The sequence below is a fragment of the Chelonoidis abingdonii genome, chromosome 9, assembly GCF_003597395.2.
Source record: "Chelonoidis abingdonii isolate Lonesome George chromosome 9, CheloAbing_2.0, whole genome shotgun sequence".
In the NCBI taxonomy this organism is placed as follows: domain Eukaryota; kingdom Metazoa; phylum Chordata; order Testudines; family Testudinidae; genus Chelonoidis; species Chelonoidis abingdonii.
The window spans coordinates 43,740,072-43,767,426 of record NC_133777.1 but is presented as its reverse complement, the minus strand read 5'-3'; the positions used below and the strand labels follow the sequence as shown (position 1 = coordinate 43,767,426).

At 42.1% G+C, this 27,355-nt stretch overlaps 1 protein-coding gene across 5 annotated transcripts in view; it reads left to right on the top strand.

Annotated features, from left to right (window-relative positions):
• Positions 1-27,355, top strand: part of MYO9A (myosin IXA) — a 451,053-nt gene that overhangs the window by 197,232 nt on the left and 226,466 nt on the right. For 4 of the 5 annotated variants that reach the window (XM_032791130.2, XM_032791131.2, XM_032791128.2 and 1 more), the window contains exons 5-8: positions 2,256-2,355; positions 6,613-6,669; positions 14,454-14,551; positions 16,892-17,018. In XM_032791130.2, coding sequence (XP_032647021.1) covers positions 2,256-2,355; positions 6,613-6,669; positions 14,454-14,551; positions 16,892-17,018 — 382 coding nt within the window. The remainder of the gene's footprint in view (positions 1-2,255; positions 2,356-6,612; positions 6,670-14,453; positions 14,552-16,891; positions 17,019-27,355) is intronic. The other variant, XM_032791129.2, reaches the window with a different exon arrangement.

The window sequence follows — 27,355 nt, the reverse complement described above, 5'->3', positions numbered from 1 at the left end:
CTAAACCAACACAACACTACCTACAAACCCCACATGGCCCTTATTAGGAGGTAGAGGAAGTCAAACTTTATTGATTATGTCAAGTACTGGCACTTTCTTCTGTGTTGCTCTTTGAAGGTATTTCTACAGTGCAATAGAACATCCACGGCTGGCCTGGGTCAGCTGAGTTGGACTCCAGGGCTATAAAATTGCTGTGTAGCAGTTCGGGCTTGGACTGGAGCCCTGGTTGCGGGACCCTCCTGCCTTGCGGAATCCCAGAGCCCAGCTCCACCTAGCGCCCAAACGTTTATACAGCGGTTTTATAGCCCCAGAGCCCAACCCTCTTGAGTCTGAGCCAGCTGACTGGAGCCAGCTAAGAGTGTTTTATTGCAATGTAGACACAACTTGAGACTATTGTTCTTGAACAGTTTTACATTAATTGCTATGTGACCTTTGGTGTAATAGATAAGACCCTCTTGGTGCTAAAATTATCCTATTAAGTTAGATGAAGGGGAAAAATAAATCGTTTTGCAATCTGAGTCTCATCCATGTGGAATTGGTACATCCATTATTATAATGCTAATGTACTGCTCTCAAGGTTAAATTGCATGCACACCGAAACTTGAAAAATGTATTCAAGGTTGCTATGAGTCAATCTTTTTTCCCCTCAGAAAAACTTTTGATAAGACTCCTGAAGTGCAGAATTCTTAATTTTAGAAATACTATTGTGCTGGCAATACTATTCTATTGTGAAGTCATGCTTAAGTAAAAGTAATTGTTATCTTAGCCATTTTAGCTCTTTTAACATTAATAGTGTATTTCAAGCATTTCGGATGTGTTTGATATCAAAATGAAATAAGAGGATTTCAAATCCCCTTCTGCAGAGCCAAAGTGGCAGAGTTCTTGCCCTGTTTACCACTTTGTAAGGCAGAATGTTGACATTTTGGGGTCTAGACTAATGTATTACTTTTACACATGTTCCTAAGCTCTTTCATAAATTTATTCTAGGACAATGGGTGTACTAAGTGGGAACGAAGGTTCTAATTCTCTGTTACGCTGCACTTTGTGCCGTTGTTAACATCAATGTGAAGTGGTGGTCTGATTTAGTAGCTTTTTTTCACGCACTTTGTTTACTTTGAACGGGTTTAAATGACTACACATGGTGCAAGGCAACAATCAGGCAGACGGTTTTCCCCTTTCCGCTCCATAGCCTCCTTTTATAAGGCTCATATACCTAGTGAAGTCAGATATCCTGCCCATCCTTTACATATATCTAAGCATGAAAACATGCCTTAGGGTTCCAGCGACGAGTGAAGGCCTCACGGGGGAACCGGGGGCTTGTGTCAGGCGAGCGGCTGGGGTGTTCTGTTTTCTCTTTGGGAAAGATGGTCATCCTGCAGTTCCCAGCTGCCATGGGCGAAGAGGGGCCCCCCCTGCAGCTTCTAGCCACCATGGTGGCAGCGGAAACCATGGAGCCACACAGCAAAAGTCACAGATGGCTTATGGCTTCCGTGAATTTTTGTTTATTGGACATGACCTGCCCATGACTTTTACTAAAAATAACCATGACAAAATCTTAGCCTTAGTTAAGAGTAAGGTATGTGTGGATAAGAAATTCCATTAAGTCGGTATTCTTTGCTTTACCACCAGGTTGTCCCAGAAGGAGTTAATTAGAAAACCAGAGCTACTGGAGCCAAGTGGGAGGAGGGGGTGTAGGGTAGTGAGCAGTGGGTGGAACCTTGGGGGGAAGAGGCTGGCTGGGGGCAGGGCCTTGGGGTGGAGTGCAGGCAGGGCCCTGGGGCGGGGAAGAGGCCAAGTGGTGGCTGGGTCTCAGGACAGAGTGAGAGTGGAGCAGAAGACAAGGCCACAGTCTTGGGGGCGGTTGCTTTCTGAGTGTGGGCCTGGTGCCAAACACAGATGTGATTGTTCCAATGCCTGCTTCCAAGGGGGACCTGAGTACGGATTGGGTGTTTGTACACACATTAGCCAGTTGTACTTTGAACGGACTATTTGCACATGCTCTTGGTATTAGTGGCTGAAATGTTAAAAGTGAGCTAAAGAAGCGAGGTGCCCTAATCTTATTTGGAAGTCAGTGAAAATTGGGTACCTAAAACCCTTCATGCCTTTGAAAATCCCAGTCTCAATTTGTATGCTCAATTGCATGTGCAGCTGCAGTCCCACAACTTTGGAAGTCAGGTTCTTAATGTGAACACATAAATATATGTACAATGCTGATATTGATTTTCAAGTTTAACATCATTTTTATTTGTTACCAGGAACTACCATGTATTTTATTACCTTCTGGCAGGAGCAAGTGAGGAAGAAAGATCAGCATTCCATCTTAAACAACCCGAGGAGTATCATTACCTCAATCAGGTGGGAATAAACAGGCAGCTTTGGGGATGTGACAGCATTTTATAAAAGGGGTTGTAGAATGTATTTATCTCTAGAATGATGGCCCATTCTTTCCTGATGACATACTTCTTCTCTATTGATTTTATTTAATGCTAATAAAGAAAATAAGCTGAGTGGTGAAATTTATTGTCTGTGACCTTTGTGTTCAGGGTTTCATGATGAGAAATTCATCAGTGTTGGCACTTCAGCTGTTTGAGAAGGGCAATGATTTTGATGCTATCAGTCATCCTTAAGTGGAGTACAAAAGAGTAAAAATATAAGCTATTTACTGAATATCATCTCCTAAGGGAAGTTATCATTTGCCTTCCATCTGTATGAATGTTGTTGTTAATTAATGTCTGTCTTTTACCTAGGTCTGTTCAGATAGAGATGTCCGCTTATTAGCAGTGGGCCTGTAGGATATAACAGCTTGCATGATGATGCTATAATTCTGTAGCTTTATGGATTGGCTGCCTGATAGCATGACTTTAGTACTTTAACAATGTAACAAGCCTAATATAAACAAAATGTAGAAACCATCAACCACAAACAAGTGAGATATTTCTGTGGGACTATTCAGTTAGCATCGCAGAAAATTTATGAAGCTTCATTGTAGAAATGTTGTGCCCACCGCAACATTTATGTGAGGGGGTCTTTGTCCAGCAAGCTGGCCTCCCTTACAGCAGGTGGGAAGGAGGGGGAAAGTTTACAGGGATGAGCAGGAAGCAGTTGGAGCTAGGTCAAGACAAGGTCAATGTATAACGCTGTAGAGGTTCTTTTTACCGGGTTTGGGCAGGGTTCTCCTCTGCCATTAATGTACATTAAGAGGAAAAAAGTTTTAGCTCCTGTAAATGTTAATGGGATTTGGACAGTCACATGTGGAACCCTTTGTGATGGGTTGGCCCCCTTGGGAAGCCATCCTGATGTCCTGAGATACCACTGAATCTACCTGTTCTGCCTGCATGGGCCCCCTGTAACCTGTCTTGCTGAGCCAGGCTCTTAAAACAACACGCACCCACCCACCCTGCAGATCAGCTCTGGGAAGACTGAGCTTAACGAACTTGCTCCAGCATTCAGATGTCCACCTCTCTTGGGATGCAGACCCAAAGATATATTATCAAATTCACCCTCTCCCTCAATGTGGAAAGAGCTGTGCTTCTTGTCCCCCCCAGTTAGAAATGACAGAAACTGGGTTTAATAATGAACAAAATAAATCTTATTAATTATAAAAGGCAGATTGTAAGTGGTAAAAGGGGTTACAAACAGAACAAAACAGATTACTAAGCAAATGAAATCAAACATGCAAACTAATCTAGTTTCACTAAATAAATTGGTTACAAATAGTATTTCTCACCCTAGATATTGTTGCAGGCAGTTTGCAAAGTTGCTGTGGTTCAAGTTGCAGTTATATTCCTTTTCAGACTTCCCCCTTGCTTTCCCTTTTGCAGTCTTTCTTCTTGGGCAGATAGGTTGTGGAGAAGGAGTCCTGTTTGCCTTCCTCCCCACCCTGAAATAGGATTTACATAAGGTGGGAATTCTTGGTTTCCCAAACTTGACCCCCCTTCCCTTACAGTGGAAAGTTACAAGAAGTCCCAGGTAATGTTTTAGTATCAGGTGACAAGACCACCTCACTCTCTAGGATTACGGCATCCATGAGTCAGTGGCAGTATGGAGCGTCCACAGGAAGGCTAAGCTTTTCACAATTCATTGTCCTTGCTGATGGGCCATCTGCCCTGTTTAGTTTTTCCATTGTTGGACCTGAAGTGTTAGCAGTGGACGTCACCCAAAGTAGCATAGTTGAAATACAGATACGTAGTCAATATTCCTAACTTCAGATACAGAAATGATACAGGCATACAAATTGGATAATCACATTCAGTAAATTATAACCATTCCTATGATCTCTCACATGAGGCATCTTGCGTAAAATATATCTGTTGTTTCATATTCATATCATAAGTATGTTTTCATAAAGAATATGGAATATGTCACACCCCTGCTTGTCAGTGGTTAATTATCCTTTCATTACATAAAGTTGAAATCACATGCAATATAAAACTAAAAAATAAAGAATCCATAGTTACGTTATATGTGAATTTTTTAAATTAAATGTCTGTTTTACTTTGGAATGATAGATCTGAGAACAGTTCAGTATATATTTAAAAGAAAAATGTTTTTTCATTGGCTAGCAGTAAATAATTTGTCATTCTTAGATTACAAGTTAAAGCTTCAATTGTGTAAACACTGTGCATTGCAAATAGCTTTTTAGTCTGTCGTAAACTTGTGAAAGGTTGACAGCTTAAGAGGGATAAAGTCTTCAGAAAGTAAGAAATTTTAAAGTCCTTTAAAGCAGTATATTAAAGCCAGAATACAGTGTAAAAATAATGATTGCCACCCACATTTAATGACATTAAGAATTTCATACAAGCTAGTGACCTAATAGAGTTTAAGGCTTTTGCTCTTAAACACGGTGTAAGTATTGGAGAGGTTTGAGAACATACTGTGTTCTTTATTTAACATGTTGTGTAATTCTGAAGCATGGCAGGGCCAAGATAATTTTCAAATGAATTTTTTTGTTTGGTTGTTTCATAATCTTAATTTTGTTTTTTAAAACGGGTATTTTTATTACATTTCCTATATTTTTTCAAGGTTGTAAAACCGAGATCAACAGTATTTAAAAAACAACAACAAAGTAGTATAATGTACTAGGTAAGGAGAGGGCTGACACGTTTTAGATTAAAACTTCGGTTTTAGTCTAAATCATGGTCTGAAGATGGTTAGAGGTGCATAGAATTTCTAAGTGCCCCTCAGTGGATCTTCAAAGCAGATTCTGGATTTAGCTGAGGATCATGATGACAGTTTGAAGTTTTGGATATGATTACTATATTGTATCCAGGCCTATTTGTTAGAGAAAGAGAGCTTTATCCATGCGGACCTACACAAATTGGCTTCTTTAGAAGTGTTAAATGTGTCATTTCATGCCAGTACTTTCCATTAGTGCAGTAACCGCATCCTTCCCATCACCTACATCCAGTGGGGACAATGAAAGATAAGGAGGAAGAGGAAATGGAAACATGAAAAGGCAAAAATATTAAATCACCTTTGAACATTCTCATACTAATTAAATGGATTTGTTACAGGTGCCTTAGAAATACATGAACTAGAGAGAGATTAGAGAGGGATAAGAAGAGATAAAGGAATGGTCAGTTACTGTTCACTGAAAAGATGAAAAAAATTAGGGAGCAAGGTAAAACTTTTTTCTTTCTGTTTTCACCAAGGCTCTGATCCACGCTTAGGTGTACAAATCAAAATTATATTTTATATTGAGAGTGAGCATTAAAGCATCTATTGTTTAAACCCCTCCAGTTTTTGTAAAAAGCATATGATATTTGAGCAAGGCTTCAGTGTAAGAAAAGAGCTGAAATAATTTATTTTTTAAAATATGTTTTAATAAAACAACCTTATTTGTAATTTCTGCTCAGGTCAGATTTGGCCTGTCAAATAGTTACAGTTGAAATACTAACGGTCCAATCCTGCACGGTGCTAAATACTTCCTGAGCTGTGCTGGCTGGCCTTCAGTCCTACTGCAGTCAACACCATGCAGGACTGGATCTGTAATTAGTTTAATTACTGCAATATAAACAGTTGTGCCATAACATTTTCCCACTGGGGCTGCTTTCTGCTTTATTTTTTTTAGCCTTGAGAATCCTTATATTTTGTCCACCCTAACTATACCCTTTTAAACCCCATCTCTGTCTTTCTGGCTGAGAAAGACTAGATGGCACTTCTGCAGGAACCCTTGATGCTGTTCCTTGGTTGGCCATATGAATCATGGTTTTCTGAGGTATGTAGCTCCCCAGAGAAGGGATTAAGAGAGTAGAAACTAGACCTTGTTTTCCAGCATGGCTGTGCAGATCACTATCATTAGGTGAACTTATGGCTTAACTATAATGGTCATAGATAAATCTGTCTTAAAAATATATTAGCCTTGTAACATGTGGAATTATCATTATACATGTTATTAAAATACCATAAGTAGAGATCAGAATATTGACAAATGTGGTAAATAATTCCTAAAACCTAAATTCTTCCTTACAGATTTTAAATTTCATAACTCCATGCAAAATGAATTCTGACTTTGCAAGTAATGTAATTGCATTGCTGCCCTGTCTCAAAGGCCTGGGGGAGAGAGTTATGCTTGACTTGAATGCTACTTAACCTGATCTGCCTTGCTTTCAGATGACAAAGAAACGCATCAGACAGAGCTGGGATGATTATTACTATGACTCTGAGCCGGTCAGTACAAGTACACGTGCATTCTGTGTTGCTGGTGTAGGGTGCTTCTTTGCTTTTTTGAATCTTTATTCTACACCAAGACACACAGGAAATTTAGTTAATTTAAAATAGAAACACCAAAGCTATAGGTTTTCTTCTCAGTGCGGTTGCTTGGATATTTAGACGATGATGGTGCAAATCTTTTTTCCTCCATCCCTTTTTTGGTCATTTTCCTTTGCTAAGACTTCTCTCTTAGTTTGGATTGAATATGCCCATCTAATTGAACCAAGTATCATTTTTCTAATGATGATGTTATCCTAAGTATAGTGCATATATGTTGACAAAAAAGTGTACATTGTATAATAATGGTTTCATGATATAGCACTAATCACATTTCTCTTTTGTGAAAATAAAGTACTTCTTTCAGTGATATTTCAAAGTACAACAAACTGAGATTTTTAATTAAACAGGCATTGAAAGATTTGTTCTCCATGGTTCTTCAGAAAGACTGCAGTAGTGAATTTCCTATTCGATTTGTTATATAAAAATACTGCACCACGTATGTGAGAAAATGGAGACTCCAATATAATTTAGAATAAAAACAGTTCCTTAGTTAAAATAGTTTGGCTTGTAGTGTTATCTGAAAGAAGATAGCTTAACAGCAAGACCTTTCCAAATACATATGACCAAAAAAGGAAATGTGAAGCTCTTTTTTACACACACACACCCCCGTTCAATTCAGTCAAGCGGCACTAGCCCAGATTAGAGATGTGCTTTTGGTTTGTGTGGCCTGCAGATGATGTGTATGTGTTCTTTTTTTGTCAGTTTTGTCTTGAACCTAAAAGCATGCTTGTAAATCTAATTGCATGTTATCATTGCTATCAATGTGCTTTATACTAATGGAGTTTGGTAATCTTAAGGAGTAAAAGGTAATCTGTAAGGATAATCTTTTACTGTATGAGTAAATAGGCAAAAATAAAAGGAAGACTTTCATCAGTGAGAATATTTAATCTCAGACCCACAGAAGGGACAGACTATAATTGCCTAAAGTTTAAAATACTGAATATTGAATCATTCAGTGCTTGTGGGGGGGTGGGGGGAAATCTCTGTATAATATACTAACAGTTTCAAACTACTAATTTAGATCATGTATTTAAAAAAAAAAAAAAAACATAATAGGAGGTAGATAAGACACATCCTCCTTACATTTGAGCTGGGCTAATCACGCTGTGCAGATTTTTAAAAAAAAAACAACCAAAACCAGCTCAGGATGATGTAAGAAAAATAGAGTTGCTTTGCTCATTTCTGAGCAGCAAAGTCTATAAATATTTTTTTAGTTATTTGTTGAATCTGGTATTTTGAGATTTTTATTTACTTGTACTACCAGGTTAGTAGACAATGAAATCAGCTATAATGCTTCGACTATTAAGTTCCTTTTTATTTATCGCGTGGGGTGGTCCTGAATGTTTGTTTCTTTCTTTGTGAATTTCTCAAAGATGAAAAAAAAATGGTTTATGAACATAGATACAACACAGAATCAGGGTGGATTTGATTTAAATCAAATTGATATAAATCACTAGTCAGGAAGACTCGATTTAATCATGGATTTCTACATAAAAGTGCATTCTTGTTGGTTGTTATAACCTTAATACATATTCTTCACAACTCCGAGATAGATGTAGATTTCATTTTTAGAAGGTACATACTATACATCTTTATAGTGATTTATTTTGAAAACTTTTCAGATTAGTTTTACAACTATATCAGAAAATGAATGATTGATTATTTCATTTACCAAATGTAATTGAAGCAGATATTTATGAAGTCATTGGGAGGTGAACTATCTCCAATTCAACAGGTTAATCATTAGTATTTGGAGGATTTTCTTGCCATGCTGTATTAGGAGGAGAACATCACCAGACAGACATTTAAATTGTTTTATTTAACTAAAACAACAACATTATATATTCTGGATTTTTTTTCTTCAAGAGCAAACATATAATATTTTAACAAAACAAGCATATGAATTTTTGAATTTAGTTAAACATTCAAGTTTTTTAAAATCAGGTTTGTTTTTGTTAAAATTGTTTTTAACTAAAATAGTTAAATGAAATATTTAAAAAAAAATAAAATTGACTATGTCAGCCAAGTCAACATGAGAAACTTAAAATATTGGTTTCTGCAGCTAAAAGTCATCTTCACCTTCATTTTCATGTTTCTTCATAATCTGGAAAAGAAAAACAAGCTTTCCTGCTTTTTCAGGTCCCAAACGATTTCTCAGTTTGGAACGAATTAGTCCAAAGGAAGAAAATATTCTTTCTAAACCGACAGAAGAAGCTACTGCTGTTAAAAGTGAGATTATCACTTCAACAGTCTCTGAATCCAAGTGCTTAAGTGACTTCCACCAGTTCACTGGTGTTACTTTCTTTAAAACATCATCAGCAAACATATATTTCTTGAATGGTTCACCCTTAGCTCTGAAGTTTATTATAGTTGGCATTATGGAGGGATGATTGCTGGATGTCCATGTCATAGCCAACTCCTCTTCTTCAGCAGTTAAGGTTTGACCCTGGTACCGAATATTGAGAATATTTGCAAGAAAATGAGCTGGAGACAGTGATTGTCCCATTTGCTTTTTAATGCTTGTAATTTAACACTGTCATTGCATATTCTCTTTTTAAGTTCTCACTCAGTTTTCCAAATTTCAACAGCATCAGCAATAAAACAGCTGTTTTTCTGCATTTTGTTCAAGGCTACAGAAATAGGCTTCAGGGTACTCCACATGTGTTCCACATTTCTCTTAAGCCCAATGTTGACAACTTTGGCTGTGACAGTGCCATCTATTTTTTCACAATTTTGTTCACAAACTGTCATCAGCTTAGGCCAGTTCTTGATATAGTGCTCAAAACAGTCCACTACTGAGTTCCATCTCACATCTTGTGGGAGAGTTAGCTTAGTTCTTCCCACTTTTTTTCAGAAGAGCTGCTACCAAGTGGTTGTTAAGGAAGTATTTTGCAATTTCAACAACATTAGCACACTCACCCAGCACCATCCCTGCATGTGCTCCTAGGGGCCGGGCCCCTCTCAGGTCCAGGAAGCCCCCTTGCCTCCCCTGTGGTGGGTGTCAGAAGTAAGGACGGCTGCCATCACATGCGCGCGCTTCCTTCCTGCTGCTGGTGCCGTTCCCTGGAGGCAAGGGAGCACAGCGTGGAGCGATAGGGCAGCTGTCCACTGCCCAGGATGTAGGTAGGGATGTTCTGGGGGAGGCACGTGGGGGCAGCAGGTGGGGCTGGAGGACATTCTGGGGGAGGCGTGAGAGGTGGCAGGCGAGGTCAGGGGAGAGTCCCAGCCCTGAACATTGGTGGAGCCGGGCCCCCATGCCCTGAATTTGCTGGAGCACGGGCACCACTGGCCCATGTAACTCTCTGCCCCAATGATATTTCCATCTCTGAAGAAGCATGTCTTTCAACTTTGAGAGTGGAGATGCTTGAATTCCTCCAATTTAGTGCTAGTAAGCAGGGTTCATGCTTTTGTATGAAAAGGCTGGGAGACGACTCACTGCTTAAGCAGAATACTGATGACCAATTTGATTAGTCTGCAAATGTTGGCTCTTTTCACAGTTGTTTGTAATTACAGCATGAATGTTCTAAATTTATGACTGTCCATTTTGATAAAAGAAAATAAAGTATAAGGACTTACTGCTGATGAAATAGTGTGCAGAGCATCTGCTTTGACATAAATGATTTACAAGAAGCCTTTCCATATGGGTTAACAAGCTTGGCAATTGTTATGTAAATTGTTAACCACTTTGCCTTTGGCTTTGAATGTATTGCTTCTGAGTCAGCTGTAGTAGTTTCACTATTAACTTGTGATCTAATTTCAAATGGGTGAAATCCAGTAAGGGAGCGGTCACAGGAATGTAGGCACTGTTCTTCATTTTTATTTTTAAATGAGATTTTTAGTGTCTTTGATAGATCCCTGCCCTGGATACTAAATGCATGTAAAATGCATTTATTTGCCTGTGCTGTCCAAGTTCAGCAAGGGCCGGAGTACAAGCTACCCCATATTGTCCTAACACCGTGCATCAACCATAACTTGGAGTGGGGAGTTTAGTCTCATTGGCTCTTTCCTCCCTTGAAACCTTTCTGCATCTGCTAACAAGGAAACCAGTTTTGATAGTATTTTTTTCTGATGTAGACACTTGTTTTTTAAGAGCTGGATTGAGAGTAACAATGTATTTCATACTGCTTGCCAATTAGCTATCAGTTAGTAATGACTTTTGGTAACTAAAATCTGGGCCAAAGTGGAACCACTGACCTACACATGAAAGGCTTTGTTTCTTGTCATCAGTTTATGGAATAAAATTAATTTGTCTCATTGCTGTATTACACGGTTTATCTATTTTGAGCTATAGCTTTCCCATTGAATACATATGATATATACATTTTTTCAGAGTTTAAAAGTAGTTTATGGGGCTATGTCCAGTTAAAGTGGGCATATTTCTACAGCATTATCAATTCAATTTAGCACAACTGATGAAAATGCCCCCTTTTTAATAAGTCTTGTTTTAATAGACTGCAAACATATTCATTTCTCATTTAAATTGAGATTCTGCCTACATTTGTATTACAGCTGATTTTAAAAACCACGTATAAATCCACTTACAGTTAAACAGTTTTTAGTTGGGGGAATTGAATATTGTCTAATATTCACTGACAGTATCCTTGTATGTTTGTGTTGTCTATTGATGCTAATATTTGAAATTAAAGTGTTTTATCTTAGGATCAACAAGTGGAGATTACTCTAAAGCAGTGGTTCCCAAACTTTAACAGCCTGTGAACCCCTTTCACTAGCATGTCAAGTCTCTCGAACCCCCTGTTAAAAATGAATATTTCCAGGGATTTTCTCCTGTACCTGAGTATAAATTATAAAAACAGTGATCTTGGAACTATAAAATTTGTTTTTATGACATGCTTATTACACACTATTATTAATTATTTATCATTACAGTATTTTTATTACATTATGAAAACAGCAACAACTCTTCCAAGATCTCACTCAGAAGTATTCCTCTTACACAAGCATTCAGGTTTTGAGCAGTCCAGGCAAACAGCGCACATTACAAAAAAGCTTAAACTTGTTCTTCATAATAATTTTAAAAACAATACTAGCTGCCTATTTAATTTTAATAACAGCAGAAAATATTCACCTCCCTTTCCATTTCTTATAAGGAGTTTTGAAGTTTAAATCTCCTCAGCGTGATAGATATGCTTGCTTTGATCTGCTTAGCTCTTGGAAGTCTAGGTGCTCCGGGCTGCTGGGCCTGTGCTGCCCAGGATCCCTAGGGACAGCTCTGTCCGCCTGTAGAGGAGCAGACTCACCCCTGCGGCACCTGCTGCTGGTTGTCCTCGGGAATTAGCTCTTTCCAGCTCTGGAGCACCCTCTGCAGGCCAGTGATCTGCCTGTCCTCTGGCCCTGATGTCCCTCCCTGGACCCGGTGCCCTGTTAGCTGGGGTGCTGCCCCCAAGCAGTAACCCCTTTCTCCCAGAGTCTCCCCTCCCTGGGAAACCCCCACCCTCTGTCGTAGAATCATAGAATATCAGGGTTGGAAGGGACCTCAGGAGGTCATCTAGTCCAACCCCCTGCTCAAAGCAGGCCCAATCCCCAACTAAATTATCCCAACCAGGGCTTTGTCACCTCACCTCAGTGTATGACTACTGCCAGTCATTGCCTAGCCTAGCCCCATGCCCTGGGGGAGACTGCAGTATCAGCCTACTCATTACTGGCAAGGAGGGTTTGGACCTGCTGCCTTGGCCTACCCCTGGACTGCTCTCTGCAACCTCCAGTATCTGTTAGCCCAATGCTAGGCCGCAGCCTGGGGCTTTCCAGGCTGGAGCTCCCCAGCTCCTCAGACTGTCCCCAGCCCTGCCCCACTCAGGTACCCTATGTCTCTAGGTCCTTGCAGTCAAGCCCTTCTCCCTCTACAAACAGAGAGACTGTTTTCTCCTGGCTTCCCTGGCCTTCTTATAAGGCCCTGTTGCTCAGTTTGGTGCATGGCCCCAGCTGTAGCCACTTCCCCCAATCAGCCAGTGTTTTACCTTGCCCAGCCCAGCCCTCTTCTGGGCTGTTTTAAGCCCCCCAGGGCAGGAACAGGGGACCACCCTGCTACACTGCCATTAAGGATTTTTTTCCTGAGAACCCCCTGTAACATTTTGCAAACCCCCAGGGGTTCATGAACCCCAGTTTGGGAATCACTGCTCTAAAGCAATAACTATATTAAGGTAAGGGGGGAAAAAAATCTTCCCCCTTAAAGGAGAAGATTTGTATCAATGAGTTTGCTGTGAAGATTTATCCACATATACATGCTGTGGGACGCAGAATGGAGAGACAACTTTGTGCTATTTATTGGAAGTGAGAGCGAGTGTACATGAGAGTCTAGGCAATCGTCATTATCCTGTGATTGTTTAGTGCCTGGTCTCTGTAGCATGCAAGTAGCCCTGTATGGTGTGGATTTTCAAAACTGTTCATGCAAGTATGTGTGCATACTTAAATACAGTTCTCATGACTTCCATGCAAATGACCAGAGTGGATCATATAATATTTAAACTCAATTACCTGATATGTGATTGTAGGTTTAGTTTTGAAAATGGGCTATTATGTTATTTATTTGTGTAACAATATTTTCTTTCTGTACAATTGTCAATAAAATAGCCTGTGGTTTAACACAGCCTGACTTGAATTATGGAGACTGACTCTTTGGGCTGTAGCTGGATGGCTCACATAGGAAGAAATAAAAATAATCTGGCCTATCAAGGGGGGAAACCCATGGTGGGCGTGAGGTGAACCAAATCACATGAAAGGTGCTGAGCTTGTTAGTTTATAAACCACTTTAAGAGAGTTTGGTTGTAAGGCATATAGTTTTAACTAAGATTCTTAAACATAGCTGTGAGGCCAATACAGATGGGTCCCAGTATATCTGAAGTGTGAAAACTCTGGAACTCTTTGTCACCGTTAACAATTAGTTTTGTAATATTAGTGGGTTATAGAAAACATAAGAGTTCAGTATCTAAATCATTTGAAAGTATCCATGTACCCTCAAAATGTAAAGTTCAGTAGATTTTGAATTTTCTCGAGTTAGCATTTTCAGAACATTAGTTAATGTTTAGAATAAAAAAACCTGTTAAATATAACAGCCTCCAATCTTCAGCATTTCAAAATTCATGATTTTAACCCCAGAAAATTAATCTATTGATGTATGTTGCAGTTAATTTTATTTATTTTTAAAAATAATGTAAAAATCCATTTATATTCATTAGGAGTGTGTGTGAGTTAGAATCCTGGGGCTCATTTATTCTAAAGATTAATATTTAGAGCAGACTGGAAATAAGTTACAGCGTAATCTCCTTGGAAAGTTATATGCACGTACTTCTTCCAGCAAGTTTTTTTTAACAGTACTCAAAAGCCCCACGTTAACTTTCCTCATTCTTTATTTGACTGAGTCTCCATCCCTCACCCACAATAGGTATAGTTCACAATTCATATTGTGCATGCTCTTTTCATTCTGCATTGGACTTTCAGAATGGTGCCAGAGAGGGGAGAGTGTGAATATGATTTCAAAGATGTGTGTTGCTGGTAACTAATTGAGCTGTTCCTTATTAATGTTAAGGGAGGTCTGTGTCTGTCACTCCTCAGGCAGGAAGGGCATGGAAAGCACTGATTAAGATTTGTGATTAAGAATTGACCAGCTAGATACATTCTGGTCTTCATTTCTTTTAACGCTCAATCTTTGTGTTTGAACCAAACAGGATTGTTTCTCTGTTGAAGGGGAAGACCTGAAGCATGATTTTGAGCGCTTACAACTGGCCATGGAGATGGTGGGATTTCTTCCCAAGACTCGCGGACAGTGAGTTCATCTTCCATGTTAATATCTGGCATAATGAGCAAGACAGTGCTGAATGCACTTGAATGTGACTCCGTTGTGCACTATATAATTTATCAGACTGCTGATATGACAGGGTGTAATGACACTTGACCATTTATATGTTAAGCCTTTAAAGAACATTTAAAGGTATAAACAAGATATACTTCCTGTCAGTTGAAGTATTTTTGAATTGTTCATGAATATTAACGCCTCACTCTGCATGACTTTAATTCAAACGATAATTCAGTCAGATATCCTGTCTGTAACCTTTTATTTATTACTTATTTTTAACCCTTGGATCCATTTTGCATGCAATTGCTGATACCAAATATTCTAGAAGCCTTAAAAACACCTTTGTGTGTAACATCTGGATCCACTCATTCAGTGGTATAGCCAGTTGAGAAATAGGGTTGATCAATCTTGTTGTAATACAGAATGAGAATAGCAGTGTCACTCTGAGACTAATAACAGCCTTCATGATGCTGCCAGGCGACTGGGGGGTACAGGGCGGTGGGAATACAACAAAAAAGAAAAGTAACCACACAACACAAGTGTTTGGATAGAGATTTTGTTTTAGTTCAGAAAAAAACTGCAAAACAATTCTATATCAATACAGTACTTTCAAGTTCTATCAAGCTACATTATCACTGAAGGTTCTTAAGTCTTCAGTAGGTTATGAATAAATTATTAGATGGAGTCATGAATATCTTTTTCCGTAAACCATTACTTCTATAATATGTTGGTCTAACAGAAATGTTTGTATTCATATTAAGTAGAAAAAAATGACATCAGGATAGTAATATTGTTTTCAGCAACAAAAACATCAGATTCATAAATCGATAACTTGAATACCACTAAGGCTATGTCTACACTACACAGCTTTTAGCAACATAATGGCATATTAGGCTGCATTAGTAGGAGCCTTGCCAGCAGATCGAGGGAAGTAATTATTCCTCTCTATTCAGCACTGGTGAGGCCACACTTGGAGTATAGCATCTAGTTTTTGGCCCCCGCCACAGAAGGGATGTGGACAAATTGGAGAGAGTCCAGCGGAGGGGATTGAAAATGATTATGGGGCTGAGGCACATGATTACAAGGAGAGGCTGAGGGAACTGGGCTTATTTAGTCTGCAGAAGAGGAGAGTGAGGGGGGATTTGATAGCAGCCTTCTACTACCTGATGCGGGGTTACAAAGAGGATGGAGCCTGGCTGTTTTCAGTGGTGGCAGATGACTGAACAAGGAGCAGTGGTTTCAAGTTGCAGTGGTGGAGGTCTACTTTGGATATTAGGAAAAACTATTTCACTAGGAGGGTGGTGGAGCACTGAAATGGATTACCTGGGGAGGTGGTGGAATCTCCATCCTTGAAGGTTTTTAAGGCCTGGCTTGACAAAGCCCTGGCTGGGATGATTTAGTTTGGTGTTGGTCCTGTTTGAGCAGGGGTTGGACTAGATGACCTCCTGAAATCTCTTCCACCCTGATATTCTATGATTCCATGACACGGCTGTGTTGCTGCAGCCGTGCTGCTAAAAGTCGTACAGTGTAGCTGCTGTTTGTCGGCTTTCCTGCTGACAAAAAACTTCCACCCCCGACGAGTGGCATTTGCGTTGTCGGCAGGAGAACACTGCTGCTGACAACGTGCTGTTCACACTGGCACTTCTTGTTGCTGTCTTTCAGGTGTGTTTTTTTTAACCCCCCAACACCCCTGAACCTCTGAAAGACAAAAGTTTTGTCGTTCTGTTGCCAGTGTAGACATAGCCTAAGTCCCTATATATATTTATTTTTTTTAAGAGTAAAAATGTGTTTAAATTGTTTTGATCCAAACGGATTCATTTTCTCAGTGAAGCAAAATTCTCAGAAGTATGCACCAATACTGAGAGTGTCAGCATTTGAGTGTTCAGTGAAAAATGGGCCTTAGATGACTCAAGTTGGATGCTAATTTTGAGGGTCTTAATTTTCCAGTGGACAGTTTTGAAAATGTAGGGCATAACCTATCTGTGCCTCAGTTTTCCTCATTTGCAAAATGGGAATTATAATACTTAATAAATGCAGAGTATTCATATTAAGTATTGCAGCAAGTAGGATTCATAGCATTGCACTGTTTTCTGGCAGCTTTCTAATCAGAATACATTTTAAGGGGTGATAGATGATTTGTGGCAGTTTTTCTTCTGGTTCTTATTGTAGTGGGATTCTAATGACAAATGTCATTCCAGGGTTGTTGACACTGATGTTTGCTCTAAGATTCTGACAGTGATTTTTTTTCTTTTGGTATTGTGAAAAAAACAATAAAACAAAAATATTTCTTGTTTCTTTTTGTTTCTTTAGAATTTTCTCTCTCTTATCTGCAATACTACACTTGGGTAACATCTGTTACAAAAAGAAAACATACCGGGATGATTCTATAGATATTTGTAACCCTGAAGTACTACCTATTGTCTCAGAATTGCTGGAGGTGAGCATTAATTTTTCTTTATGCTATCTACAGTTCATCTCCTCTTCTTTTTTGGTGTATCTTTCTTTTAGAAGACAACTTATTTCATATATTGTAGGGAAAAATGTCATATTGAGCTAAAACTTAATACAGGCAATTCTAGTTTTCACTTACTAAATGGCTGTAGCAATTGGCTGTTGGTGGTGTGTTTCCCTTTCCTTCCCATCCTTATTTTGAGTATTAAGGCATCTGCATATTATGTACTCCTGTTTGGTCTATATCACTGCCTGTGACTTTAGATATTCTGAGAAGATATTAAAAGTACTACCCATATCAATGAAATTAAAATGATTGCATAGCTGCAGAAGAATGTATCTCAAATCCCCAACTCTTAGTTCCATCACTAACAATTCCATCCATCTCAGCCCTACCTACGTACTCATCCAAATGGATGGGCTTTGCAGAGGGTCCTGACAGGCAAGAGATTTGGGCACTTTGAGACCAAGGATGAGTAAATTCCAGAGTTGAGGTACCCTCACTGAAAACACTGTCCTCTGTGTATTGCAGCTGTGGCAGTATCACATGAGGAGGGAGTCAGATAGGCTGGTCTCTAGCTGTATATGATTTTTTAGGTCAAAACCAACATTTTAAGCCCATCTAAAAGCCATCAGGCAGCCAGAGAAGATTATGAAGCATTGGTGTTATTTGCTCATAGTGAAATATTTAACAAATGGACCACCACATCCTTTACTTACCTTATGTATTCAAGAGCAAAAGTCACCGTGTCCTGGCCCAAATGCAGACGGCAGGAAGTTGTCCTGGTCATTTCTGCTATTTGCTTATCTAAAAGCAGCTGGAATTCAACAAATCCCCCAAATTGCACACTTGACTAACAGATGGGAAACACTCACTCTAAATCAATTCATAATCTTTGTTTTCCCCCCTCTGGTTGGTTCCGCAAACTACCATTATCACCCTAACCTTATCTTGATTGAACCCCAGTCAACTGATTCCCATCCTTATCCGAGTCTCACCCAAACACTGAGAAAGACACTCTGTGGTGCTTCGTGGATTGGATGAGATAGAAAGTTAGATGTCATCAGCATACTGAAGGCACTTCAACCCATATCTCTGCACTGATTTAGCCTAACAGCATCATGTATGTGTAGACCAAAGTGGTGACAGAATAGCAAACTGCAGCATTCCACATGAGAACCATTAGAAGAGACAGCTGTCCAGCACTACCTGAGACCTTTCTCCAAGTGAAATTTCCTCAGTTAGCAGTCCAGTCCACCCCCACTAGAATGTGCAGTATCAGAGGGGTAGCCGTGTTAGTCTGGATCTGTAAAAGCAGCAAAGAGTCCTGTGGCACTTATAGACTAATATGTATTGGAGCATGAGCTTTTGTGGGTGAATACCCACTTGATCGGAATTACTGTTGTGGATGTTGAAATGCCTATAGTTATCCTCGGGGACCTAGCCTACCCCTTAATGCCATGGCTCATGAAGCTGTGCACAGGCACCCTGGACAGTAGTAAGGAGCAGTTCAACTATAGGCTGAGCAAGTGCAGAATGGTGGTGGAGTGGGCTTTTGGATGTCTGAAAGGGCTCTGGCACAGTTTACTGACTTGATTAGATCTCAGCACAACCAGTATTCCAATTGTAATTGCTGCTTGTTGTGTGCTACACAGTATCTGTGAGAGTAAGGGGGAGACTTTTATGGCAGGGTGAGAGGTTGAGGCAACTTGCCTGGCTGCCAGTTTCGCACAGCCAGACAACAGGGTGATTAGAAGAGCACAGCAGGTTGTGCTGCGCATCAGAGAAGTTTTGAAAGCCAGTTTCATGACTGGCTAGGGTACGGTGTGACCGTTGTTTGTTTCTCTTGAAGTTATCCGCACCCTATATATATGAAAGGAAATAAAGTCAAAACTGGTTAAAAACTGTTCTTTATTATTTGATGCACAACCCATTGAGAGCAATTATAAGGTAGACGGGGGTGGGGGAGGTTAGGGGGGTGGAGGAGGAGGGAAGGACAAGTCCAGAAACCAAATCAAAAATTCACGTATCCCAGCTTTCTGGCGCTTGGACGATCCTCTAGTGTTGAGTGTGTGGGTCCCCGTAGCGTCCCCCTCATGTTCTTGGGTGTCTGGATGAGGAGGCTGTGGAACTTGGGGAGGAGGGAGTTTGGTTATACAGGGGCTGCAGCCGAAGTCTGTGGTCTTGCTGCCTTTCCCGCATTAGATCCACCATACAGCGGAGCATGTCAGTTTGCTTGACCATAGCGTCCTGCCTGCACTCATCGCACGCCTCCCTCCTCTCTTCGTGTTCCTGTAATGCTTTATGGGACTCTGCAATTGTTTGCCTTCATGCGTTCAGCTGGGCTCTGTCAGTGTGGGAGGACAGCATGAGCTCAGCAAACATGTCCTCCAGAGTTCGTTTTTTCCACCTTCTAATCTGGACCAGCCTCTGGGACAGAGTAGATAGGGGTTGCGTTGAAACATTTGCACCTGTGGGAGGAGAAAAAGGGAAAGTAGTATTAAAAAATACATTGCAGAGAAAAAAGGGGGCACTTTGGTATGAGTAAGCCATCACACATGGCTGGGCAACAGAATTCATCTTGCAGGCAGCCCCTAGGGCCACACGGGATTCTGCTTCTTCTACATTCATTTCAATGCTTTCAAACTGCTGGGCCCCCTTTCCCACAGCAAGCAATGCCTGGTGGGTTTGCCATATAAAAGGAGGGCCTGCAGGCTCTCTGGAATGATCACTGCACACAATAACCCCACGCCCCACCCCGCCCTTCACCGCATGGCTCCAATCAGGCTCTGCGAACAACCCAGCACGGCGGGTTCCCTCGCGCCCCACCACATGGCTCCAATCAGGCTCTCACTCACCAGAAGTACCTTCTCCCGGGTCATGGAACAGGAGCCCGCTTTGGGAGTGAGGGGAGGCTATTGGATCCAGCATTAAGATTAGTTCCTGGCTAGGGGGAAAAACGGATTCCTCACTTGCTGCCTGTGCACTGTCCTCCTCGTCGTCCTCTTAGTCCTCCAATGTCTCTTCCTCCTCGCTCCGTGCAGGTGTCTACGGACAGTGGTGGGGTAGTGGTGGCATCACCTCCCATAATTGCATGGAACTCATGGTAAAAGCAGACTCTATGGGGCTGTGACTCAGAGTGCCCGTTTGCCTCCCTGGCTTTTTGGTACGCTTGCTTGAGCTCCTTGATTTTTGTACGACGCTGCTCTGTGTCCCTGGAGTAGCCTCTTTCTGTCATGGCCGTGGAGACTTTAGCGTAGGTATTTGCATTCCTTTTTTTTTTTTTTTTGGAACGTAGTTCTGCCATAACAGACTCATCTCCCCAGCATGCAATGAGATCCAGTACCTCCCATTTGGACCATGCGGGACTGCATGATCTCCTGTGATGGTGGACTGTGCTGATGGTCACCTGTGCTGCTGGTGACCAAACAGGAAATGAAATTCAAAAGTTCCCAGGGCTTTTCCTGCCCACCTGGCTAGTGCATTGGAGTTGGGAGCATTGACTAGAGCGGTAACAAGGGAGCATCCTGGGATAGCTCCTGGAGACCAATAATGTTGATTTGCGTCCACAATACCTTTAACCTGGGATTGCGATCTTGATTTAAGCGCTACTCCAGTTGCAGAGGTGGAGTACAGAAATCAAATTAAAGAGCCCTTTAAATTGAAAAAACCTGTTTGGCCATGTGGACGGAATCTTTTTTTTCTCGAAATAACTTGGCTAATTCTGAAATAACAGGCTAGTGTAGACCAGGCCTAAGTCTCATGCAGTGCCTGCACTACGTCATCCATTGTGGTGATGGGAAATAAATAAATCCTCTCCCTTTTTTTTAAACATCCTTCTTCTTCCGCCATGCTGTGCACCAAATCTCACGCCAGCCACCAGTTGTGACAAAGTTCCTCCTTTGCCTTGGTGGGTCCTGCACTTTCCAGTGGATTTGCTTGCCTCATTGAAGATTGTCTTTATATATACGTGCATTAAGAGAATTTTTGAGGAAAATTGGGTTGCCTGCATGTTGAATGGGATATGCCTTTCTTTAATGACTGTACCTTTGAGTCTCTAAAGAGGTTTGCAGTGCCCCAAATTAAAAATAGCAAAGAATATATAATGAAGCGACGTATTGTTTGATGAAGCCAACATAAGAGATGGAACTAGAAATGTAATGTCATGTCCAAATGAGTATTTTCTGAATAGTTCTGTATGGAAAGCTTTCCACAAGATTGTGGGGGAAATGTGTTATTCTGTAGTAGCCATATAGCAGTGCTACAGGTATTGTTATGAGAACATCTCCATTAGAAACCTCTACTTTCAGGGGATTCTAACTTCTGTTAGGTCATTTCGGAGAGATGAGAATATAGGGGAAAAGTTGTTTTTCAGTAGTCTTCTAATTAGTTTTTAAGAATTTGCCATGGAGTGGTTTATCTTAATTTTACTTCTCGAGAGTATCTGCCCAATGGCCAAGTATTCCTCCCACTGAATTTCCCCTACTTTATTTGAATATGTAACCCTCTTTGTACCCTGCGGGAAGGTGAAATTTCAGAAATGGCCAGTGAGGAAGTAGGGGTGGAGGTAGGAGAGAGTCTGCTAGACTCCTTCTAATGCTATCTTGAAGGTGAAGAGAGATTAAGACTTTTCTCCAAATTTTGAGGTATCATTGGGAGATATCCTATTGTCTTTGTGTCTTTTGAGATGTCCACCTCTCTTTTGCTTCCCAGGCTACAAATGTAATACTGTCCAGGGTATATTGTATTCTAAGTGCCCATGAAACTGATTTGAATGATTGCACCGGGATGTTGTTTGAGTGTACAGTGGCAGCTAAGTTGGGCCAACACACTTTGTTGTTTAGAACATTTTTTTCTTCCTTTCTACTTAATTTGGAAACAAATCCAAAGAAAAATAATGTGAATTCATTAAATTCAAGTTATCCAAATGTATGGTTTTCCCAACAGCCATAACTCTTGCAATCTACGTTATGGAAAAAATGTAACAGTTTATGCAGTACTTAAAAAAAAAAAAAAAGGTGCAAAGTCACTGAGTTTAGGTTGCTGGAGAAATAATTTTGAATGTCTTTATTTTCACATTTAAATTCTCATCCATAAGCTTGTGCTAATGTTCTGATATTTGTGTGGGGAGGTTTATTCCTCAGAGCTGTGTTCAGGACAGAATTATAGAGAACTCCGGGGCAGTTGCTGTAAAGGGAAGCTAGTGTTGAAAGCTGTGAGGAAATATGAAGAATGATAAAGTGCTGAGATGGTCTTCATTCTTTGTAGGCATTGACAATGCGTTCCAAAATATGGTACTTTTTTGATTTGTTAAAACATTCAGGCTAAGTATTTGTTGTAAAAGTAAACTGCTGCATAAGATTTTGCCTGGACTCTGTGGATCATTTCATTTACAGCAAGACTTCAGTTATTTTAAAAAAAAATAGACGTAGTGTATGGAGTATGTGAGGGGCTTGGCAGATATTTTTTGGCCTTTGTTTAAATTTCACTGAAAGTCAGTGTTGTAGGATGAGGTCAATGCTGCCTGATGAATTGACCAGATAGGGAATTCTGTAAAAGTAGTGAAGCTATTACAGAGGGAGGGAGAATTTCTGTGACGACAAGTTTCACTGGAAACTCAGAGGATCTTTTTAAAAAAATAAAAGTTTGTGATGAAGAGCTTGTAAATACTCACTTGTGAGCTCACTGATTTTACACCCCCTCCCCCCCCCTCGGTCTCTGTCTGTTTTGTGTGCCAAGGAAGAAGGTTTCAAAACTTAGGACAGAGGCCTTGGTTACACTTGCAGGTGTGCAGCGCTAGGAGTTACAGCTGTCTTCGTACAGCTTTGTAGGGAAAGCGCTGCAGTGTGGCCACACTGACAGCTACTAGCGCTGCAGTGTGGCCACATTTGCAGCATTTGCAGCGCTGTTGGGAGTGGTGCATTATGGGCAGCTATCCCACAGAGCACCTCGTCCCATTTTGGCGCCGTGGGTTTTGCGAAGGGGGCGGAGGGTGCGGGTCATTCTGCTTCCTGTCCCAATGCCCCGTGATGCATCGCTTCACACCCTAGCAATCTCTGTTTTTCCGTCCACGTTTGGCGCCATCTTGACTCTCTCAAAGGTTTCTGTGCAGCGCGATTTCTTTGGGAAATGGAGCCCGAGCTGCTGAGGAGTATGCTGATGAGTCTCACCAGCACATCACGTTTCGCAGTTGAGCTATTCCTTAAGATACAAAGTGATGAGGAGTCCGACGATAATAGCGAGTCGCCTGACGCGTATGACGCTAAATTGCATCCGGCATTCATGGAAATGCTCAGCACCGTGGAACGCCACTTTTGGGCTCGGGAAACAAGCACTGAGTGGTGGGATCACATCGTCATGGAAGTCTGGGATGACGAACAGTGGCTGCAGAACTTTCGGATGAGAAAAGCCACTTACATGGGACTGTGTGTTGAGCTCGCCCCCACCCTGTGGCGCAAGAATATGAGATTGAGAGCTGCCCTGCTGGTGGAGAAGCGAGTGGCTATTGCAATCTGGAAGCTGGCAACTCCAGACAGCTACCGATCGGTCGGGAACCAGTTTGGAGTGGGAAAGTCGACCGTTGGAATTGTTTTAATGCAAGTTTGCAGGGCCATTAATTGCATCCTGCTAAGAAGAACCGTGACTCTGGGCAACATGCATGACATTGCGGATAGCTTTGCTTGCATAAATCGGGGTTTCCACTAAACTGTGGAGGGGCGATAGATGGACTGCATATTCCTAATTACTGGCACCACCGCCACCTAGCATTACCAAGTACAATTTAAATCAGAAGGAGTAATTTCTCTAAATGGTTCTCGCAGGCTGCTTAGTGGAATCACCGGTGGGCGATTCATTGAACATTAACACCAGTTGGTCTGGCCTGGAAGGGTGGCAATGATACAACGCAATCTTACCGGAACGCTGGCCTGTTCAGGAACGATGCAGGCAGTGGAACTTTTTTTCCCAGACTGTGCGAAGATATGCATGTAGGGATTCGTGTGAAAATGCCCATTGTGATATCCTTGGAGATCGCCTTGCTTTCCAACACCGTTAATCGCCTTGGCTCATTGAAAACCCGTATCAAGGACAGCTCTTGACAAGGAGCAAATGGACCGTTCCCCACTACTAGCCTGAGCCGATGCAAAATTGAACTGTGGATGTGTGCTTTTGGCTGTTTAATAAGGGGCGCTGGAAGATCTTCTGTATTGGGAAAGCTTAGACTTGGGGAAAGCAAGCAATCCCTGCTATTGATATCCGCATTGCTGTACCCTCCCAATAAATATTTGAAGGGAAGGGTGATAACAACTTCTAGTCAGATTCATCGACCGTCTTGAGGTTTCAATGCCTGGAGGCTGAATGCACAGCCAGAGAGCAGGGCTACTAGTAGAGGCCCAGCCAGCAGGGCTACATAGGATAGGGATGCCGAGGAGGGGAAGTCTGAGGCTTGAAAACAAAACAGTGAGATGTTTGGTGCCTCTGCATGAGAAGCTGAATGTGGCACTGGTACAGATGTAGTAGGAAACTGTTTTTTCCCTAAAATGATTTGCAGTGCCTTTTCTTTCCTGGGCTATGGTATTCTTTCACTTTCTGCAATAATAAATTCTGTTTTCAACCCAAGAATTCATTTATTGAAAAGAAAATAACTTCTTGACAGACCAGGTTCTTACACCACCAGCTGACACTTCCAACACTGTATGTTCAGCACCAGCCCTGGGAACTACGACACTTACTATAGACGTCATCAAACCCCCATCACAGTTGGCTAGATATAAGGGACATCACTGAAGTTGTGCAGCAGGTTCAGTTGCACAGGCACTAGCCACAGGACATTTTTCAAACCTGATGACTTTACAGTTTTGTCCACCCACCGCACCCCCTTTGCCAGCTTAGGTCCTGGGGAAGGGGGCTTGGAGCTGACATTGGGGCACAAGTGAAAGAGCTTTGGCATGGGGGGGGCGGCATGGTAGTGCTCTTCCTGAATGTCTACGAGCGCCTGGATACAGTCCATTTGGCGCGCCAGGATGCTTATCAGCTGCTTTGTGCTTTTCTTCCTGGCCACTTCGTTCCTCTGGTGGATCCTGCTTTCCTTTTCCCTCCAGTCCTGCAGCAAGTCATCTTTGCTTTTGCACGGCTTCTTCCGGAGGTTTTGGAGTCTTTCAGCTGTTGATAACATGGGCATCCGAGAAGTCAAGGTTGCTTGTAGAAAGGCAAAAAAGGCAACAGTTAACAGAGGCAACATTGTTTATATCTCAGTTATTCCCACACAGTAAAGGAGTTTACAGTCTTCACAATAGCATAATTTTCCCATGCCAAAGAGAGTGCACGTAACCCACAGGAGCCTCGAAATGGTGAGTAAGGGGGACTGATTGCTTCTGGGCTGTACTGAGGTTTTTGTGCGTTGGGGAAAGCAAACAGCTGCAGGGGGCACCTACACTGAACAGTCTCCCAACATTTTCCACAGGAGTTGATCCTGCAAGATATCTCGCTACTGCGGGTCACCTGGGAAGGGGAAATGATTGCTTCTGGGCTGTACTGGGGTTTCTGTGCTTTGGGGAAGGCAAACAGCTTCAGGGAGCACCTATGCTGAACAGTCTCCCTACATTTTCCACAGGAGTTAATCCTGGAAGATATCTCGCCGCTGCGGGTCACCTGGGAAGGGCAGGAGGGTCTTCTACAGCAATGCGGATTCTGCCCTGGCCCCTATGCAGCTTGCCTGTGTGCAGCAGTGGTCCCCCACACCCCTCGCGGCACAGTGGCGTGGAGGCATTAGCCTGACTGGGACAAGGACCACAGTGGCTCTCCCAATAAACTTGTGCAAATGCATTGCCCACGCTCTGGCTGAAACTTTTGAAGAGATTACCGAGGCCGATTACCGCGACATGATAAACCACATCAATGGGCTATTCCACATCTAGGCATGCATGCATGCAGCCCTAACCCTCCCTCCTCTCCCAAAACATTTCCATCCTGAAAATACAAGCCGCTTACCAGGAACCCACTCCTCTGCTTGTCCTTCATCAAGTACCGGCTGCTGCGACTGGCTACCTTCCTGCTGGCTTGAGAAGACCTCCTGGCTGCATGCTTCCTGGGACTCCAGGGTGTCTCCCCTCATCCCAGTACCCTCACTCTCGGTTCCCCGCCCCCCCCTGGCTCTGAAGTGTCCATCATGGTCCTCGGATTAGCAGTGGGATCACCCCCAAGTATCGCGTCCAGCTCTTTGTAAAAACAGCAAGTCGTGGGGGCAGCACCGGAGCAGCGGTTTCCCTCACGGGCTTTGCAATAGGCACTCCGCAGCTCCTTCACATTAACCCTGCACTGCAGCGTGTCCTGGTCATGGCCCCTTTCCAGCATGGCCCTTGATATCTGCCCATAGATATCATAATTCCTACGGCTGGAACGCAGCTGAGACTGCACAGCTTCCTCCCCCCAAACACTGATGAGGTCCAGCAACTCGCCATTGCTCCATGCTTGGGCTCGTTTGGCGCGTGGAGGCATGGTCACCTGGAAAGATTCACTGATTCCACTCCACACCTGGCTGAGCAAACAGAAAGGGGATTTTTAAAATTCCCAGGGCATTTAAAGGACGGGTCACCTGAGGCCAGGGCAGTAGAGTTCGCACTGATGAGCAGAGTGGCTGAACAGGCATATCCGAATATCTCTGGAGGCCAACAACAGCGCTTTTGGTGGCCACACTGGCAGAGCAGTGCTGCATCACCAGCGCTGCAGTCGTTATTCCACAGGCAGAGGTAGAGTACAGCCAGCGCTGTATCCAGGAAGATACAGGGCTGGATGTATCTTGCAAGTGTGGACAATGTGTTAGTTGCAGCGCTGTAAAGCCACCACTAGCGCTGCAACTCTCCAGTGTAGCCAAGCCCTTAGAATAATAGAGCAGTTTCTTATTTGCATGTGTAATTTAGAATACATTAAGTGTGTTTGAACATGATGGAGACTGCTTAATCAGAACTCATAGCTGAAATAAATCTTGTGAGAGCAGATAAGCAAGTCCGTTTGTTTTTCTGATACTATTTTCCCAGTGTAAAAAGCAGATATTTTCCTACCTTTTGTAAGGGACTTTTAGCTCTTTGGGTAAAAAGTGCTACATAAATGTTAAGTGGCAGCTCCCTGCTTCTGGAGCTCTTCCCTGCCACAGGGAAAAATTCAGGCAGAGGACATAGGGTGGGGGAGGCTGCCTCTTCCTGTCAGAGCCTTTCCTCATCACAGTGAAAGGCTCTGGCAGTGGGGAGCTGCTGAAGCCTTTCCCAGCTGCCTTCCCACTGCCAGAGCCTTTCACTGACATGTGTAGCTACATGCTGCACTGTGGC